At 40.8% G+C, this 18,910-nt stretch overlaps 1 protein-coding gene and 1 pseudogene across 2 annotated transcripts in view; one reads left to right on the forward strand and one right to left on the reverse strand.

Annotated features, from left to right (window-relative positions):
* LOC308647923 (olfactory receptor 2T3-like) overlaps positions 1-18,910 on the forward strand; it is a 668,743-nt pseudogene that overhangs the window by 128,877 nt on the left and 520,956 nt on the right. The gene's annotated exons all lie outside the window — the stretch shown is intronic.
* LOC308655719 (olfactory receptor 2L13-like) lies at positions 5,047-5,985 on the reverse strand (the record flags this gene model as incomplete). The annotated part of the gene is made up of 1 exon (XM_081305900.1): positions 5,047-5,985. The coding sequence occupies one exon, from the start codon at positions 5,983-5,985 to the stop codon at positions 5,047-5,049; it is 939 nt and encodes a 312-aa protein (XP_081162026.1).

The following is an 18,910-nucleotide window of genomic DNA, read 5'->3' on the forward strand; positions in this document are numbered from 1 at the left end:
TGTTTAGGGGGTAAGTGAGTAAATAAGTCTGCACTGTGCTCATTTATGCCTGACAAGGAGTCCATACTCCCCAGCATCAGCCATTGCCACTACTGGAGTTGACACCTCTCCTCAGGTGCAGTAGAGATAGACTGGAAAACAGAAGCAGCCAGGGCTCCTTCATTCTCTTGGGATTTTCTGACACTCTCCCCTGGAGAGGATCCTCTTTATGGTCATTCTGGTAGCCTACCTGCTGACCCTGGTGGGCAACAACAGCATCATTCTGGTGTCTCGGCTGGACCCTCAGCTTCACATGCCCATGTACTTCTTTCTCACCCACCTGTCCTTCCTAGACCTCAGATTCACCACCAGCTCCATCCCCCAGCTGCTCCAAAATCTGAGTGGCTGTGATAAGACCATCAGCTAGGTGGGCTGTGTTGTCCAGCTCTTCCTGTTCCTGGGCGTGGGTGGCCTGTTTATTGCAAGCGATCATGGCCTATGAAAGGTCTGTGGTCATCCGCAAGTCTCTGCACTACATGGTGATCATGAATTCCAGACTCTGCCTGGGCTTGGTGACCGGAGCCTGGGGCTGTGGCGTGGCCAATTTCTTGGTCATGTCTCCAGTTGCCCTATGATTACCTCGCTGCTGGCACAACAAGTTGGACCACTTCCTGTGTAAGATGCCCTCCCTGGTCTGCATGCCCTGAATCAGCAAGGTGGCTATCAAAGGTACTATTTTTGTCCTGGCCATGGGCATCATGCTGTCCCCCCTGGTCTTCATCTTGATGTCCTATGGCCGCATCGTCAGGGCTGTATTCAGAATCCAGTCGTCCTCAGGAAGACACAGAATCTTCAACATCTGTGGCTCCCACCTCAACATGGTCTCCATGTTCTACGGGAACATCATCTACATGTACGTGCAGCCAGGAAGCAGGTCCTCCCAGGACCAGGGCAAGTTCCTCACCCTCTTCTACAACATCGTCACCCCCATCCTGAATCCCCTGATCTACACTCTCAGAAACAAGGAGGTGAAGGGGGCACTGAGAAGGCTACTGCTGGGAAACCAAGATGGGGGCAAAGAGTGAGGGCCTGAGGAATGTAATGTATCCAGCCTGAAGCAGCTGCAGTGGGACTACTACTGGTCTTTGAGCTGTGGAGCAGAGGAGGTTTCAGCCTGCAGGTGTCAGCACCCTTGCATTGCTGGACTTCTGGAAGTCTGTTTAAGGTCAGCATTTTGAGTTCTATGAGAGAACAGCTCAGGGTCTGTCATCAGTACCCTAGATGCCCAGACCTGACCCCACCAACTCATACCAGGGCCACGCTGGAAGCAGCTCCATTATGAGTCCTGCTTCTGTTGTGTGTTTTTAATTCACAATAGTGCTCTCAGCATTTTATCTAGAGTCTCAGATCTATCAGGGCTCTAGGTGTGAACCACGGTCTCTTTCTGGATGGTATCAAATGCTAAGTTCAGTGGGGTTTTGCATTTTCTCTTCTCATATTCTCCAACAGGCTTACATAAAATCATGTCTTTTTATGACCTTTGTCACCAGACAGATGGATAAGGATTGTAGGAACACAAGGTTAAGAGAATAACTATAAAATGGGCCCACTGCTGACCCCACATGCTTTCTTTTTCATAAATCAATTTTCCTGCAGCTGTGCCTGGCCTAAGACGACAGGATACATCACATTCCTCAGCAAACTACCTGCTATCTGCATAGATATTCAAGTAGTAATGAACATTAATGGGAGTAACTTTCATGACCCTCTTTTTCCAGACCAGATTCTGAAACATAAGGTTAATTCCTCCTAATAGTAAACCTGTAAGAATATATAGTTAAGAATCCAACTAGAATGGGTCAGCAGGGGCAAAGGTAACATAGGGTTGCAATGACAGTGTTCTGATGTCACCCTATTGTCAGTCAAAAAGCAAGAGGCAGACATGAGCTGGTCTTACTGAAAACTTCGCTGTAGGACCTCAATAAAACTGGAGTGCAGGAGTGGTACACTGTTCATCACCTCTCTGAGTGGACTTACTCTCTCCCTTGAAAGTGTCCCCTTCCCCTTTTTCCTATCCCTTCAGTAGAGGCATGCCTGTTACTGTAACATGTCTGAAACCTTTCTGACTTGATCAAGAATAAGGGTTTGAAGGGAATTTCTGCTGTGTTTCAGTCTCTCTGAAGACTCCATGCCTGTAACACCTCCTTCCTCAAACTTGGTCATTGTCCCTGATATCTGGTTTGATTCTGTATTCACCAAGATTTTCACATGTGACATTGATTTTGAATCATTTAACTCTTGAAGCATGATGATTTTGCAGTTGTGTTTTAATTGTGCTTGTGAGAAGCACCTGGTGTTTGCCAGGTTCCCAGCTGGTGCTCCCAGTTCATCTCACCTCTGTGCCTGTGAGAGGCCAGTGTGACTGGCATCCTTCCCACTGTACCCACTTGATGCTTGAGATGTGGAGGTTGCATCAGGAGATTTGTTCAGAAGAGAACCAGGATTTACTCAGGGCCTCTCTGACTCCAATCCCTGAGGTTCCTACTGCACAGCAAACTTTCAAAGTGAGAAAGTCCTTTAGCCTTTGACAGGTGGAGACTCTCCCCAGGACTCCTCCACTTATGGAGCACACAGATCCCCTGAGAGCTGGGAGGCACACTCTGATTCAGGGGTCCTGGGAGGGCTGAGGGTCTGCACTTCCCTCATCCCCCAGGTGACATTCACTCCTGGGACTCAGGTCACAGTTTGAGGACCTAGGAGCAGGTCACTTTTGCCCTGAGGGCAGACACCTCTATGGAAGAGCCAAGACAACATCACAAAACCAGGGAAATGAGGTGTGAGAAGATGGCACAGGCTCCTCTGCCACCACAGCCCTTCCCAGCCCTGTGCCTTCCCAGACCTCCTTGGTCTATTCCTGTCCCCAGCCCTCTTCTCATTTCCTCCTCTTCACACCACAAAGTACCAGCCCCATTGTGGGTTTAAGTGGAAGCAAATCAGAGCTCCTTGGATGGGCTTCCTGGGCTTCAGGGAACACAGATGTAAAAGATTAAGGGTGTGGCTAGGCTGAGAGTAAGTGAGGTACAGGGGGCTTCCTGTGAGACTCTCCCCAAAATGAAACCCAGGAGACCTGCTAGAGCTGAGCCAGTCCAGGGTGAGGTTCCTGGGAATGGGGCAGAGCTCCCTGGACTCCTGGGAACCCTCCTTAGTTTAGAAAGAGCTCAGTGGTGCTCTGAGTAGACTCCATGCTTTTTGTCCCCAGGCAGCTGGGGATGTCCAAACTTCCTGCTTCCAAATATGCTCCTGAAAGAACAAAGCATCACCAGTTTTTGTCCTGAAAGGTCATTTTCCCTTCTTGCAATTTTGGAAGCCAAAACAAGACCAAGTGCCAAATGAGCAGCCAAGGAGATTTTTACTTTTGCCAAGAGGATAAGCAGAGATAAACTCCCAAGTTAACCCCCCCACCTGAAATAGGGTGGTGATTTTTTAAATTTTTTTTTTAAATTAGGCATATGACAGCAGAATGCATTTGATTCATTGTACACAATTGCAGCACAACTTCTCATTTCTCTGATTATGCACAATGTAGTGTCACACCATATGTACAGTCATACATGTACCTAGGGTATTAATGTCCATCCACCATTTTTCCTTCCCTATGTGCCCTCTTTCCCCTTTGCCTAATCAAAGTAGGGTAAAAGACATGAGTGGGCAGACCTCTAAAAGTGAAAATATTCATGTGGGTTATATTGATGATTTCTGAGATGGTCTGGTGGTCACTCTGTCAACAAGTTCATCAGCCCCTGAAGAGGGACTCTCGCCTCCATCAGCCTGTCCTCTAGACAAGATTAGGTTGGGGCAGAAATTCAGTGAGACCACCAAGGCTGGCCAGGACCAGGCAGGTAACAATCGTGGTTTGCCTAACTCTTAAGTGTTTCAGAGCAGGGATCATCAGGAAAACTGGGGCCCTAGGAAGCCCCCTTCAAGCCCCAATTTTTTCCATCAAGTCCAAAAGATTTTAGACAGGGTGCTCAAAGTAGCAGTCATGATTGTATTATAAGGGATAGGAAAGAGAAAAGGGACAGTCTCAAGGAAGAGAGAGGGTTCTCTCAGACAGGAGTGGGACAACCTGCCTTTCTGCCTTCCAGTTTTACTGAGTACCAGGGAAATTTCCAGAGTCCTGCCCAAGTCCACCTTCTGACTTTTTACTGACAGCATAGGAAGTGTGCATGGACCTCCTCCAGAGATGGGGTGGTGCTCACAGAGGACATTGGGTCCCTGAATGTGCCTCAGTTTTCTGCCACCTTACTTGTTTTAGCACCCTTTGAAGACATCAGCAAATTATCTTTTTGGTGGTCTTTGTGTTTGGTTGCCAGGGTAACTGAGTTGGGATAGCTTCTGTGATAAGGGAGGATCCAGGCCACCTGGCAGGGAATGGCCTGATCTTGAAAAAACTAGTTTGTCTCAGGGATGTGCTTATGGCTGGTGAGGTGTTAATACATCTGATCCCATCCAGTTCTCTGAAGGAGAGGACTTTGAGTCTCCCAGAAGTCCTGTAATTTTGGAGATACTGGCCCCATGTGTTTGTGGGACACTTGAAGGGTTTATAGTCCAAGTTGCTAGGGCTTGGGGGCTATAAGTAAGAATTAGACACATTGACAAAATGGAAGAAAAACAAAGTATGCAGACAATAGTAATTTCATTCAAAGCATTTATATGTGATAACATATCAACATCTGTATGAACATTATTACTTTAGTATAGAAGAACATATAAGGTATATGATAACTTATAATGGCACAAAATAAAATGTGATTAATATCCATTGTTAATATGGAATTAAATTCCTTTGTTAATATGGAATTTAATGTTTTCCATTAAAGTCATTAATTATTATTATGTTTGTTTATAGTGATCAATATATTAGTTAAATTAATTTTACTGACAAAAGTGTCACTAGAAATCTAATTACAGATGTAGATTACATTATACATCTATAGGTCAGCAGTGCTCTAGATTTTTTCAGTCTGCATGGAGAGAAGCCATGCAGAGAAGCAGGGACAACCGTGCTCACTTCTTCCTGGGGGAGAACATCCCACACACTCTTCTCATGGCCCCCAGGACCTCTTTGTTTCTTAGGCTATAGATGATGGGATTGAGCATGGGGGTGAGGATGGTATAGAAGACTGCAAGGATCTTATCCTCTGCTGGGGAGCGGAGACTCCTGGGACGGAGGTAAGTGTAGACAAAAGGTGTGTAGTAAAATGTCACCACAGTTAAATGTGCTGAGCATGTGGTGAAGGCCTTTTTTCTTCCCTCTTTTGAGCGCATGTGGAAGACAGCAAAAAGGACTCGTCCATAGGAGGCATTGATGCCAAGGAAAGGAACAAGGAGAAACAGGCTTGTGCTCACAAACACCATGTACTCATAGACCCAGGTATCTACACAGGCCAGTGGCAACATGGCAGGAACATCACAGAAGAAATGATTGATGGCCCTGGACCTGCAGTAAGGAAGATGAAGGGCATAGACAGTGTGTGCCATGGAGTTGATGGAGCCCAGTGTCCAGGACCCCAGGATCATTTTCCCACACAACCTTTTACTCATACGGATGGGGTAGTGGAGGGGGTTGCAGATGGCCACAAAGCGGTCATAGGCCATGGAGGCCAGTATTAAACCTTCTGAGCCCGCCATGGTCAGGAAGAAGAAGCTTTGCACACCACAGCCCAGGAAGGATATGCTCTTCTGGCCAGAGAGGAAGTTGATGGCCATCTTGGGGACCGTAGAGGATATGTACATCAGGTCCATGAGGGAGAGCTGGCTGAGGAGAAAGTACATGGGGGTGTGGAGCCGTGGGTCCAAGAAGATGAGGGCAGTCATCCCTGAGTTCCCCACTGAGGCGAGAACAAACAAAAAGATGATCAGGAGCAAGAGAAGGAGGCCAGTTTGGTTTTGAGGAAATAATCCCAACAAAATAAAATCACTTGAAGTTTGGTTCCATTTCTCCATGAAAAGGCACTGCTTTAATTTTCTTAAAAGAAAAATAAAAACAAAACTAAGCAATAAACATGACAAAATAACAGGAGAATAAAAGAAATTATATTTACTACTGTTTATTTAGAATGAATTGGTAATCCTAAAACATCACAGCTCTGCTCATTGGATTTTTAAATACAAGTATCTGTGTAATTCAGATAACTAATGTGTAGTAGTAGCTCATATTTTTTATATCTTTTCACATTTTTAATTGGTACATCATACTTGTACATAATGATTGTATTTTTAGTAACATATTATATATGCACATAATATAACCATATAATATGGCTGACATCACTCCCTAGTATTTCCCTTTTTCCTCTCTGCCTTTACCCCTCCATCCCTTTCCTCTCCTGATCTCCCTGTGGTTTTCATGAAATTCCCATTCCCCTGGCTTTCTTTTTCTTTTTCTTCTCTGGCTTCCACACAGGAGAGAAAACATGATTTTTAACTTCTCAGTTTTCCTTCTTTCACTTAACATAGTGGATTCCTGTTTCATCTATTTTCCTTCAATTGGCATAAGTTATTTATTCTTCCTAGCTAAATAAAAATACATCTTGTGTGTACCATATTTTCTCTTTTTTTTTTTGAGAGACAGAGAGAGAGAGAGAGAGAGATTTTTAATAGTAATTTTTTAGTTTTCAGTGGACACAACATCTTTATTTTATTTTTATGTGTGCTGTGGATTGAACCCAGCACCCCGTGCATGCCAGGTGAGCGTGCTACTGCTTGAGCCACATCACTAGCCGCACCATATTTTTTTTTATCCATTCATCCATAGATGGACACCATCATTGGTTCTACAGCTTGCATATTGTGAATCATCCTGCCATAAACATGGGTATGCATGTGTCACTACCATATGATGAATTTAATTCTTCCATTTAAATACTGAAGAGTGGCAGGGCTGAGTCATATGGGTTGGTTCCATGCCTAGTCTTTTGAGAAACATTGATACTGATTTTCATTATGGTTAACTAATTTATAATGTCAACAGTGTAAAAGTGTTTCTTTTTCTCCACATCTTCTCTAGGGTTTATTATTATTTGTGTTCTTGATGACTGTCATTCAGAGTGGTATGAGATAAATCTCCGTGTAGTTTTGATTTGCATTTTTCTATTGTTACTGATACACATTAGAAAACACAGAGACAAAGACAGACACCTATTCTCATCTGATCCCTGACAAAGATTCCAAAAACACAGTGGAGAAAGGATAGGGTTTTTTTTTTTCAAAAATTTGCAATAGGAAAACTGATTATACATATGTAGAAAAATGAAACAAGAACTTTACCCTTCACACAGCCTAAAGTTCAACACAAAAGAGACCTAAGCATAAGAATAAGACCAGAAACTTAAACTCCTAGAAGAAAACATGGGGTCAACACACCAGCAAACAGACACAGGCAATAACTACTCAATAGGACCCTTAAAGCTCAACAAATAATGTCCAGATTTCATAAAGGCATGCCATCAAATTAAAACCTTTATTCAGAGCAAAAAAATCAACAAGGAATGTGACAAGAGAATCTAGGAGATGGGAGAAAACCTTTGTGAGGTACTCTTCTGCCAAAGGATTAGTGTCTAGAATATATAAAGAATGAAGAAAATGTTTTAGACAACGTCAAACAGCTCAATTAATAAGTGGGCAAATGAATTAAACAGACCCTCTCAAAAACAGAAATAGAAATGGCCAACAAATATATTAAAAACTATTCAATTGATTTTGATATGCTAATTGAATATTTATAGTTCCTGCCCCAGTTCTCTATGGTAACCATCTCAACTTGAAATCCAAGGTTTCTTGTATGTGAACCAATACAAATTAAACAACCAAGAAAGTCCTTCCTAGACACTTCTGGGCAGGAACATTCCTCAGGACTATGCACCACCAGAAGAAAACACGGGGTCAACACTCCAGCATTCAGGCACACGGAACAGCTACTCAGTAGGACCCCTGAGGAAGCCAGGATCCCTGCATTGTTACCACCTCAGCTTAACACTGACTGTTTACCAAACTCATGGAGTGTGTGACTCAGAAATTTTCTGTGTGCTTGACACTATGTAATCAGTGACCTTGCCTTTTCAAATCTTCAGTTCCTGCTCTTTCCTCCCCACTGCCATTATTGCAGCTAAGTAAACCAGGGTCTTATTCCAGGTGCTGTGCTGCTCTTTCAGATGCTGTAGATCACCATCCAGAGCATTGTTTTTAAACTGTGAAGGTTTTGTGTGTCCTATATGATCCACCTAGTACGTCTCTATATGATCATGCTTAATTCTATAATTCAGACAGGTAAAAGCACATGGACCTTAGACAGAATGCTTATTTCCTCTTCCAGTTCTGAAGTTTGGTTTCCATAAGGGGCAGGCAGAGGGGGAATCTGTTGCTATGTGGATCAAATAGGAAAGAATTTTAAATGTGGCACATTCAATATTTATAGCTTATATGTATTTTCAATTATTCTCTTCAGATTTAATTACATAAGTAAAGCAACAAAAATTAGATGTTCATCATTAAAAAGAGAGAAAAGGTAAAGAAACCAATAAGAGGGAAAAATGAGTAACCTTCCCCTCCTAGATAAATGTTTTATACTTTTTATGCAATTCTTATTAGTATTTATGTTTTTATGCAAGTACTTTTTACTTATTGACTTATTTAATTCTGACAACAACCCTAAGAAGTGTTAAAATAACAACAGGCACAGAAAGATTAATTTACAAAAGTTCGGATCACTAGTAATCGTCAGATCCCAGATGCTAACCAAGTAGTCTAGGGTCAGGTAGTCTAAATTCCACTATACCCTAATTTCTCTAATGTTACTGAAATATTAGTTAACTCAAATATTTTAAAGTTGATTGCCATTGTTAATATTTTGGTACACCATTCTCAAACTGATAAAATTTCAAGTCTTTATTCGTTTAAATTTATAGTACAACTCAAATATAATGTTTATATTTGTAACTCAACTTTAATACCCCCTCTTTTTCTCTTTAGGTCTTCTCATTTCTTGTAATGAATTTCGCCTTTCATTTATTTTCCCACATTTGTATGAACTTGATTATGATAGTTTATAATACCTACCACAGGTAGCCTTGGTATGAGATATGCTGCTTTACAGTTTTGTACACATCCATCTGAAAGGTTGCATCCTGTCTCAGATATAAAGTTTTATCATTTTGGATATCATCTTTTCAACAGAAAACAACAGTAATTAATAGCTTGTTGTCACAATTTACACTTAGTAACAAAATTTTGGGCTTCATGTAACCACTAAACACAAGTAACATTTTGGAAAAGGACATCTAATAAAAAATGAAAAGGATTTTAGAGCTTTCTAATTGACAAATATTAGGAGTAAAAACATGTCTGGGGAACTGGACAGATAAAAGGATGTGTTGGGCATGTGGGAGAGATGGGATCACAGACAGCTCTTCTTCTAAAAACTTTTGGAAACAAAACACTCAACTTCAGTGAAAATGAGAAAACACCAGACAATGATCTTCATGAGAAACTCATTCCTTAAACGTGTTCACTCCTTCCATTTTGTGCCAGTGCTGCTGGGTATTGACTTGCCCTAATAGATAAAATACAGAAGATTCCACTGTCTGGATTTAGTATTTAGTGGGTGACAGACAATAGAGCAGCAGCTCTCACATGCTCTCTGATCACACAACCATTCCTAAGGGTAAAAGAAATCAATCAGGGAATAAGGACAGAGGGACAGCTGGGCCGTAGCACTGAGGAAGCCACTCCAAAGAGGTGCTATTAGAGCCCTCAGTTCCTAGACCTTTCTGCACAGACTGAGGAGCAGGACCAGCCCTGGAGAGAGCCTTCCTGAGTCATCAGGGCAGCAGCAGAGATAAGAGGGCTCTGGAAGCTCAGGCTCTAGGCAAGGGTTTAGGGAGGAGTGAGGACTCAGACTCTGCTCTAGACAGGTGAGAGGCCAGTGGATGTGGTATGGGGCCAGGGCCCTTCTGGAGCTTACTCAGGAGGCTCTGAATGATAAGAGAGGTGAAAGGAGGAGCCTGTGTGTGACAGAGACTGGTGGAGGTCAATGAAGACACCTGGGGCTAACCTGGGTTTAGAAAAGGTAGTCAAGCAAGCAAGGGAACCCTGAGGCCTGAGCATATCAGTATAGCTGAGTGCTGCTTAGGGAGAGGGTGGGGACCTATTGACTCCTCTGTGTGTCCCCTGGCTCAGGGGCTATTGCATATTGTGCTTTCAGTATATCTGCTGATTGACTGAACCAAATAATAATCTTAGGAGTAAATTAGTGATATAGACCAAATTACCAGAATCTCACCAGATCATTTTATAAATTAGTGCTTACCATGCACACCCTTAGAAATGAAGGTACTTTCTTCTTTGTTTAGTCCAGATATAATTGCAGAGGAAGAAAGGACCCAGCAGCCCTTGCAATGTCAAGCTCTGAACACACAGTCTGCTGTAAATTTTTATCTCAATGGGCCATTCATTTTGAAGGGAGACCTTTGTTAACAATTAGATTCTCTGCTATGTAATTCAGTGTCATAAAATTGTTTAATGATAATTACTGCAATAATTATTTTTTTCCAAAGTTGAAAACTTTTCTGTTGTCAGGTAATTGATAAGAATATTTACTTTCAGTGTCCTACATCTTGTATTTGAAGGTGTTATAATCTGGGACAATGGAGTTTGTCCTGAGGGTCTTTTTTCATTGGTGACCAACAAGTCTTCATCAAAGATGGGATTTATTTTTATGCTCCAGCTTTACATAAAACACCACTTTTTAGTAACTTTATAACTTGAAGAATATTGTTTCTGTGGCTACAGATCAGTGTCTCTCTTAATCATCCTTCCAAGCATGTTGTTCAATTCTGTAGTTAAAAAACCCTGCATTTGACAGGTCCTAACAGAGGTAAGTGAAGCAACTGTAGAAACCCAAATTTATGTTGCAAAGTTTACAAGTACTGCACATTTTTAAAAGTATTACGGACACTCATCCCAAGACCAATGAGCAAAGAGTTGAGCCTCTGCTAACTCAATCCCAGCAACCTCAGGTGAGAGCTGTGGAGAAAGGAGTAAGAGAGTTTTGTGTGTCCAGCATATAGCGGGTCATGAAGGCTTTATGCAACTCCCCTCTTCCTTCCATACCTCAAATTTGGAGGAGACTCAGACCCAGAGAAATGCATTATCTCAATTAAGGTCACAACCCTGGAGAAAAGCACAATGTGGAATTTTGAAAGTTCATATCACCTCATTTTACTTTTTTTTCTTTATTTGGTGCCTGGCATTGAACACAGTGCTTAACCACTAAGTACATCCCCATCCCTTTTCATTTTTATTTTGAGACAATTTCTGGCTGAATTGCTTAGGGCCTTGCTGAATTGCTGAGGCTTGCTTTAAACTTGTGATCCTCTTGCATCAGTCCCCAGAGCCACTGGAATTAAGGCATGCACCACCATACCCAGCACCTCGTTTTACTTTTATGTTTACCCTTAACTTTCCCAGTCTGTCATGTAATGACTTACTCTTTTTACAGTAGAAAGTGTTTTCTTTTGAAAGGAAAAACACATCTCCATAAGGTCTCCATTAGTTAAAGCTACCACAGTTCAACAGCTCAGCTAAATAATATCATTTTGTCTCATCTCATTTGAAACTCATGAGTTTGTATTTGGAGAGAAGTAAGTTTATAATTAAAGGATGCCCTGCTTACATTTATTGAGTTTTTCAAAAAGGTTTATATACCAGTGCGTCCTCAGTCTTCCAGGCTAAGCAACTAGGGCCTGCCACTGAGCAGAAAGGAATTCTCAGAACATATTCATGTTCACTGCTCCCCCCTTTAGCTGTCATCTTTGTACTGAAATCACAAAGCTCTTGACCTTGTGCATGGTCCCCTATGTTATAGCTTTGTCCATACATCTTCCTTTGCTGTTACCTTGTTCAAGTGGAAACAGTAAAACATTCCTTACTTACTCAGGTTCTACAAGGAGGACAGAAGGATGACCTGCTGCAGCTGGTGTGCAGGACCTTCCTCCAGGAAGCCTCACATGTTCTCCTTTTGCCTCTAATTGATCCCCAGTGTCCAAGTCCACAGGGAGAGGAGCCTGGCCATTTCACCTGACTTTGCTGACTTGGAAATGAACTCAGTTCAAACTTCAAGCAAATCCACCAATCCACTCAGCTCTTCAGCTTTGACCTGCTGCCCAAGGTTAGTCTCAAGAGGGAGGAACAAGCTATTCCAGAACAGGATGGAGAGCTCTAAAGGGTGTTAGGTAATGGTTATTGAATCTCCTTGTTTTTCTTATTTAGAGACCTAAGGATCAACCAGATGTAGGAATCACATATGAGTCTTCTGCTGGAGAATAGCTACATTAGTTGCAGGAGCAATTACCCTCTCCAATCTGGTCAGTTTCCAGAGGAAATTATTGGATCTAATGTGACTAAGATAAATTATGCTCTGACACATACAGTCTTCTCTTGGAGCAGAGGTAGATGATGGTTTTGTGATAAACCAGTCAAAAATTTTACTAACATAAAAATTTGATTTAGACAAAATGTGAAAAAATAACATTTAAATTCAGATTAAATCAATCTATCCTACCAAGTCCACCACTGACTAGATCACTGACTTGGGATTAAACACTTAAAATATTAGTTCATTGGAAAAAATCATTAAAATAAGTCTAATTGGAAGAACATTATGAGAACTAATTTGAAGTATACATGCCCAATGTTTGCAGAGTATTTTTTTGCAGGGATGGTAATCTCTTACTATCTTATTGAGTGTCTTACTAGATGTGAGGATCTCTTACTATCTTATTGAATCCAGAGACTGGTAAAACTGTGAGTTGTGCATTCATGTTGTTTTTGGTGCTTAACTTTGATCTGGAGTATTTTATTATATAATGAGATGACCGAATTATTTAATGAGATTGTATTCAATAAATACTAGTAAATCATATTATGGAAATATAATGAATTACAAAACTTTAACAAATGAGTTTCATTATTTCAAATTTTAGGAGTGCATATGTTCTAAATAAATAAATAAATCTATTATTATTATTATTATTATTACTAATCTTTTACAAATACCTCCTGCCTCCTCCTTGTGCAGAGGGGTGCCTACTGCATCTTTCTGCAGAACTCCAGCCCAGCCTATCCTCAGCCTGTTCCCAGGCTTCACAGTTGACCTAGAGCAATGAAACATGGCTGCAGAAGTGTGCAAGCCATAATGACAAATCTTAGTTTGAATTTAAGAACACAAATATCATATTGGTTATTTGGCATGTCACAAAACATTCTTATTCTCTAAAATCTAGTCAAACATGTCTTTTGCAAAATCCAATACTCTTCCATGTTTCCTTGACTTAACTTTGAAATAAATGGATTTAGTGAGAAAATACAGTCAGTGTTCAAATCTCCTGAAATTAACTGTATCAGCCTCCTTCTCTCTGGACTCACATGCTAAGCCTTTTCACCACTGACAGTACAAGAAGTGGCCCTGCCCCATCCTAGGTGCACCATCATTTTCTGCAAGTAGATCATCTCTTCTGCATCTTCCCTTTCCATTTTTCTCTCAGCTGGATTAGCCTTATAAGCATGTAAACAATTTGTTAAAGAAAAATGTGGTGGTAGGAAATTTAATCATACTCTTCAAACCAAAGTAAAAATTAAACAACCTGAGGTAAAGTTCAGGATATTTTTCTGTTGGTAGAGATGGTAGCTGCTCCATATTAAGGTGGGTAATATGGGTATGATGGGTATTAAAGTGGATGAAGTGGGTATTAGCGCCAGGGGTTCATACCGACCTGCAAAGATAAAAGGACCCTAAATTTCCATGATGGGAATGGGCGAAGACAGACAAAGCAAGTATTTTCATAAGTGTGTGACACAGATGAAGGGTGTAACATGGGAGGGACACAAAGTAAACTTCGTTCCTTGAACACCTTGAAATGTATGTTTAGAAACTTACCTAAGAGTTTTAAGGGAGACTATGGGGTGAAACTCACTCCACAAAGGTTGCATACTCTCTGTGAACTGGAATGACCCAACTTAGATGTGATCTGGACATCAGAAGAATCTTTAAATGAGAGAGTCATTGCTGAGGTCTTTTTAATAGTTGTTGGAACACCTGGACACCCAAAACAGTTCCCTTATATTGATTGCTGGCAAGAGGTACTACAGAAACATCCCTCTTGGTTCAGAGCCTGTCTAGATAGACAGTCCAAGCTGATGTTGGATCAAACCATAGCAGCCTCTAAGACCCCCTGAAAAGGCAGCTAAACAGAAAAAAAAAAAAACTGACAAAGAAAATACAGAAAAGGAACCAGTTTTTCCCCAGTGAGGGAGAAAAGAACACACCACCTTACACCTCTATTCAATATAGAAGAGCTCATGTGGGTGACTCAAGCTGCTTTAAATGGCTGGAGGGACATATTCCACATGCAGAAGGCAATATCCAAGTCTATGCCCAAGCCCAGTTCCCTGACACAGACTCAGAGTCGGACCTCAACAAAGATGAAAATTTCCCAAAGATAAAAACAACCCACTCCACCCAACCTTACCAAGACCTATGAGACAACAAACAGGCTGCCCCCTCATCCCATTCATCCCCAGAGGCAACAGATGATGCCTCTTCTACACCAGCTACTTCTTCCTCTGTGATGGCCTCAGGAATCAAAGGGAGTGAAAATCAAAGGAAGTGAAACTATTGTAACATGGAATTCAAGCAAGTTACTTCAAGCTCTTTCAATGGATAAAAATTAAAATGGATAAATTACCTCAATTTGATTCATTTTTATGTGATGAAAAATAAATGTCCTAACATTATTGAAACAAAATCACAATGGTTAAGGCTGCTTCCATGTGAGGTCTATTTTATTAACAATATTTTATGATAGGTGTTGTTAAAGTTAGCAGATTAAAACATGGGTAATAAAATAGATACTGTGTTAGATGTTATGACACACAATAAAAATATCATATTTATGTGTCATTCATTATCTCCTCTTTTTTCAAAATTTTAAATCAGGATAATTTTGGCCATCTCATGGTAGGTGAGTAATTGATAGTATATAATTAAATTAATACAATATAAAATACAGAAATTGTTGTAGTGTTAGTTAATTTCAAATAGTAGGGCTGGGGATGTGGCTCAAGCAGTAGCTCGCTCGCCTGGCATGTGTGCGACCCGGGTTCGATCCTCAGCACCACATACCAACAAAGATGTTGTGTCCGCCGAGAACTAAAAAATAAATATTAAAAATTCTCTCTCTCTCGCTCTCTCTCTTTCTCTCCTCTCTCACTCTCTCTTAAAAGAAATTTCAAGTAGTATACTTTTTACTTGATAATAACTAAATTATGCATCATGATATATGATGTTATCAGTTTAATATGATTGTCTTGAGTTGATTAGAGATGACATTTAAAGAAATAATTTACTCTCCTCAATTTTTTTCTTTTGCAAATTATGAAAGTTCATACCATAATTAAATATCAACTGCTTCATAAAGACTCAGAATTCTACTTTAATAATCTTAAAATACATTTTAGAATCCAAATTTGGAATAATTTAAGTTTATTTAAAAGTCTTGGCTTTTATATTAGGGTAATAATAAATAAGATAATGTAAATCATTTTTTTAGAGAGAGTGAGAGAGGAGAGAGAGAGAGAGAGAATTTTTAATATTTATTTTTTAGTTCTTGGCGGACACAACATCTTTGTTGGTATGTGGTGCTGAGGATCGAACCCGGGCCGCACGCATGCCAGGCGAGCGCGCTACCACTTGAGCCACATCCCCAGCCCTAAATCATTTTAATATTTTTAAGTGTATAATTTTGTGCTATTAAGAGCATTCACACTGATGTACAACCAGCACTGCCATGCATCTTCAGACTTTTTAATCAGTTCAAACTAAAACTCATGAAAAATTTATCTCCCCTTCCCTTAGCCCCAGGTATCCACCACTCCAATTCCTGTCTCTCTTAATTTGACTACTCTTTTTCATGACTAGTTTCTTTCACTAAGAATAATGTTTTCAGTGTTTATTCTTATTGTGGTCTATGTCTATATTTACTTTGTTGTAATCCCAGTGAGTTTTACATTGTGTATATGTACCGCGTTTTGTTTATCATTCACCTCCAGATGGACAGGGAACACAGAGAGTTGTTTTAGCATTTCCTTTGGTTTCTTTGTGTGAATACCCAAAGGTGGAAATGCTGGATCATTTATTAATTCAGGGCTATTTATTTTTTGAGGAGTCACTCTATTGTTTTCCACAGTGGCATCACCATTTCAAATTGCCACAAAACCCTGCAAAGCTTCAAGTTTTATACCTTCTTATCCAAACATATTTTCTTTTATTTTTGGATGAAACTTTCCTTAGTGAATGTGAAATGGCTTCTCTTTGTGGTTTTGATCTTCAGTTGCTTGATGAGTACAGAGGTCTGTGATAGCTTCATGCCTGTGGTATGCTTGGTGGCTAGGGAGTTTCTGTGCAAAGACACAGAGTGCCTTTGAGGGGAAACTTCTATGCAAAGACACAGGATACCTGACTGCTATGGCAATGGCCTTCATGAGGATGCTCTATGTTAGAGTCTTATCAGCCTCTTCCTTGATCTCAGGCTCACAACTCTTGGGAATAAATGAACACTTGTTAGACAGCTGCAATGTTTCACTGAGCCTAAACTTGCACATAACAGTAACTTTATACAATGGAATTTCCTGAGAGCTACACAAAGCTCCTAACATTGCATATTGCAACTTAGTATGTAACTGAGGAATAAGCTGCATAATGTTGCTAAGTTTGTAACATGTCTAGTAATACAAGGAACAATATGTATTAATGATACCAATATAACCTATTGTTATAAATAAAGCTAGCAGCTCAGGTGAGCAGCTTTGCTTTTGCCTGTGTACTGTGCTTCTTTCTCCTTTTATTTTCCTTACACCTGTGGCTCCCTTGGCTACAGAGAAACCATGAGCTGCTCCAAGAAGACTGTTTGCAAATGTGGGAAGAACAAACTAATATTACTGTGTACAGGCCTGTACATAGAACACATGTGTGAGTCCTGCTGCTGAGCTGAACTCTGTGCTAATCCTGTCACCAGCTCAGCCCCTCAGCTTTCATGCATGCTCAGAGATAATATGATGAAAAGCCCACATAGCGCAGCACAGCTCTCACAGGGCCTTTCTGGGTGTGGGACACTGTGTTTGTGAACATGTCTTGTGTGCCAATGCAGCACTGAGAAAGAAATAACAAGGGAGTAGGAAGGAAAGGGCAGTGCCAAGATATGGAGATTGATGAGAATGTGCTATGGTGGGAATACCTCTCCTCTCCCAATGCATATACCAAGATCCTCACCCTGCATTGATGATTCTAAAAAGTAGAACCTGTGTGAGGTGAGTATAAGGTCATGAGCATAGGGACTCACAAATGGAATCAGGGCCATTGAAAATTAGCTCCTAGTGAGCTTTCTCACCCTCCACCACATGAGGACATAGAACAAAGGCACCATGTTTAATCAGGATGCAGCCCTCACCAGGCACTGCATCTGCAAGAATAGATTCACATTGCTTACATGTTTCCTACCTTGAATGCACTAAGGTACAGTCACAACTTAGATGCACTAAGGTACAATCTCTGCTGTTCTTGTCAGGTGCCACCAAGCATGACACAGGCATGAGGCTATCACAGACCTCTGTACTCATCAGGCAACTGAAGATAAAAAGCACAAAAAGATACTGAATTCAGCAGAGGTTCTGTGTACAGGCCCTGTTCTCATTCCATGCAGTGAATGTTGGAGGGAAGAGGAGCCTGGTCCACTGTTCTCTGACACTCTATGGTCTTGGGAAACTCATGCATCTCTCTGAACTTTATTTGTTGGAAAGCAAAATGTCAGCATTGTGCCCTGTAATATCAGTAATGCCATCATTGAAACTGAGCTAGCAAATTGAACTCTTGTAACACCCATTTAAGGTTGACCTGAGATGCCAGATGAAAAACAATAAAGTCACTGCTTCAGGAATTGCCCCAGTAGGTCATGCAAACTGCCTGCTGTCTTTACAACTCTATTTTTTTTCTTAGCACCTTTTTATGGAACTGCCAATCATGACCATAAGATTGGATTTATACAGGTGAACCCATCTTTAAGTGATTTCCAGTTTTCTTAATGACTTGTGCAGATTACACTTCAAACTTCTTAAGATTTTGATATGAAGTATATCTGAAAAGATCACATTTGAAACAATGCAAGAATTTTCAGAGTGAAATCTAATCATTTTCAGAAATGATTAGATTAGGAAAAGTGTGACCTTATCAGAGTATTAGGCCACTATCTAGGTGGTAACTATAGGCAGTAGAGCATTACTGAAGCAGGTAGGTTTCTCTGTGTGTGCCTTTTGAGTTTATATATTGCCCTGATGAATGCAGTGTGTTCGTTCGTTCTCTCTCTCTCTCTCTCTCTCTCTCTCTCTCTCTCTCTCTCTCTCCCTCTTCCTCTCCCTCTCCCTCTCCCTCTCCCTCTCCCCCACTCTCTTTCTCCCCTGCCCTCCTTCTTGACCCCACCATGAGGGCAGCAGCTTTCCTCTACCATGCCCTTCCTCCATGATGTGCTTCCTGACCTTGGAGTCAGAACAATCAAGTTGACTACATAGACTCAGATCTCAGAAACCATGGGTTGCAAATAAAATTTCCTCTTCTGTGGTTTTGACATCAGGTCTTTTGGTCATGGCAAAACAAAACTGACTAAAACAGAGTTTTAGTATATGGCTCCTCCACATACTAGAATTTACTGTCTTTTCACCAAGATTCTGCAAGTCAATCCTAGTTTTTATTACCAGATAAAATTCCTTTGTTGGAGATTCATCTATCTATATCTAGTTTTTTGGTGTTTTATTGGTTTTCACACTG

The sequence above is a fragment of the Spermophilus citellus genome (genome assembly GCF_964194105.1).
Source record: "Spermophilus citellus genome assembly, chromosome: 1".
In the NCBI taxonomy this organism is placed as follows: Eukaryota; Metazoa; Chordata; class Mammalia; order Rodentia; family Sciuridae; genus Spermophilus; species Spermophilus citellus.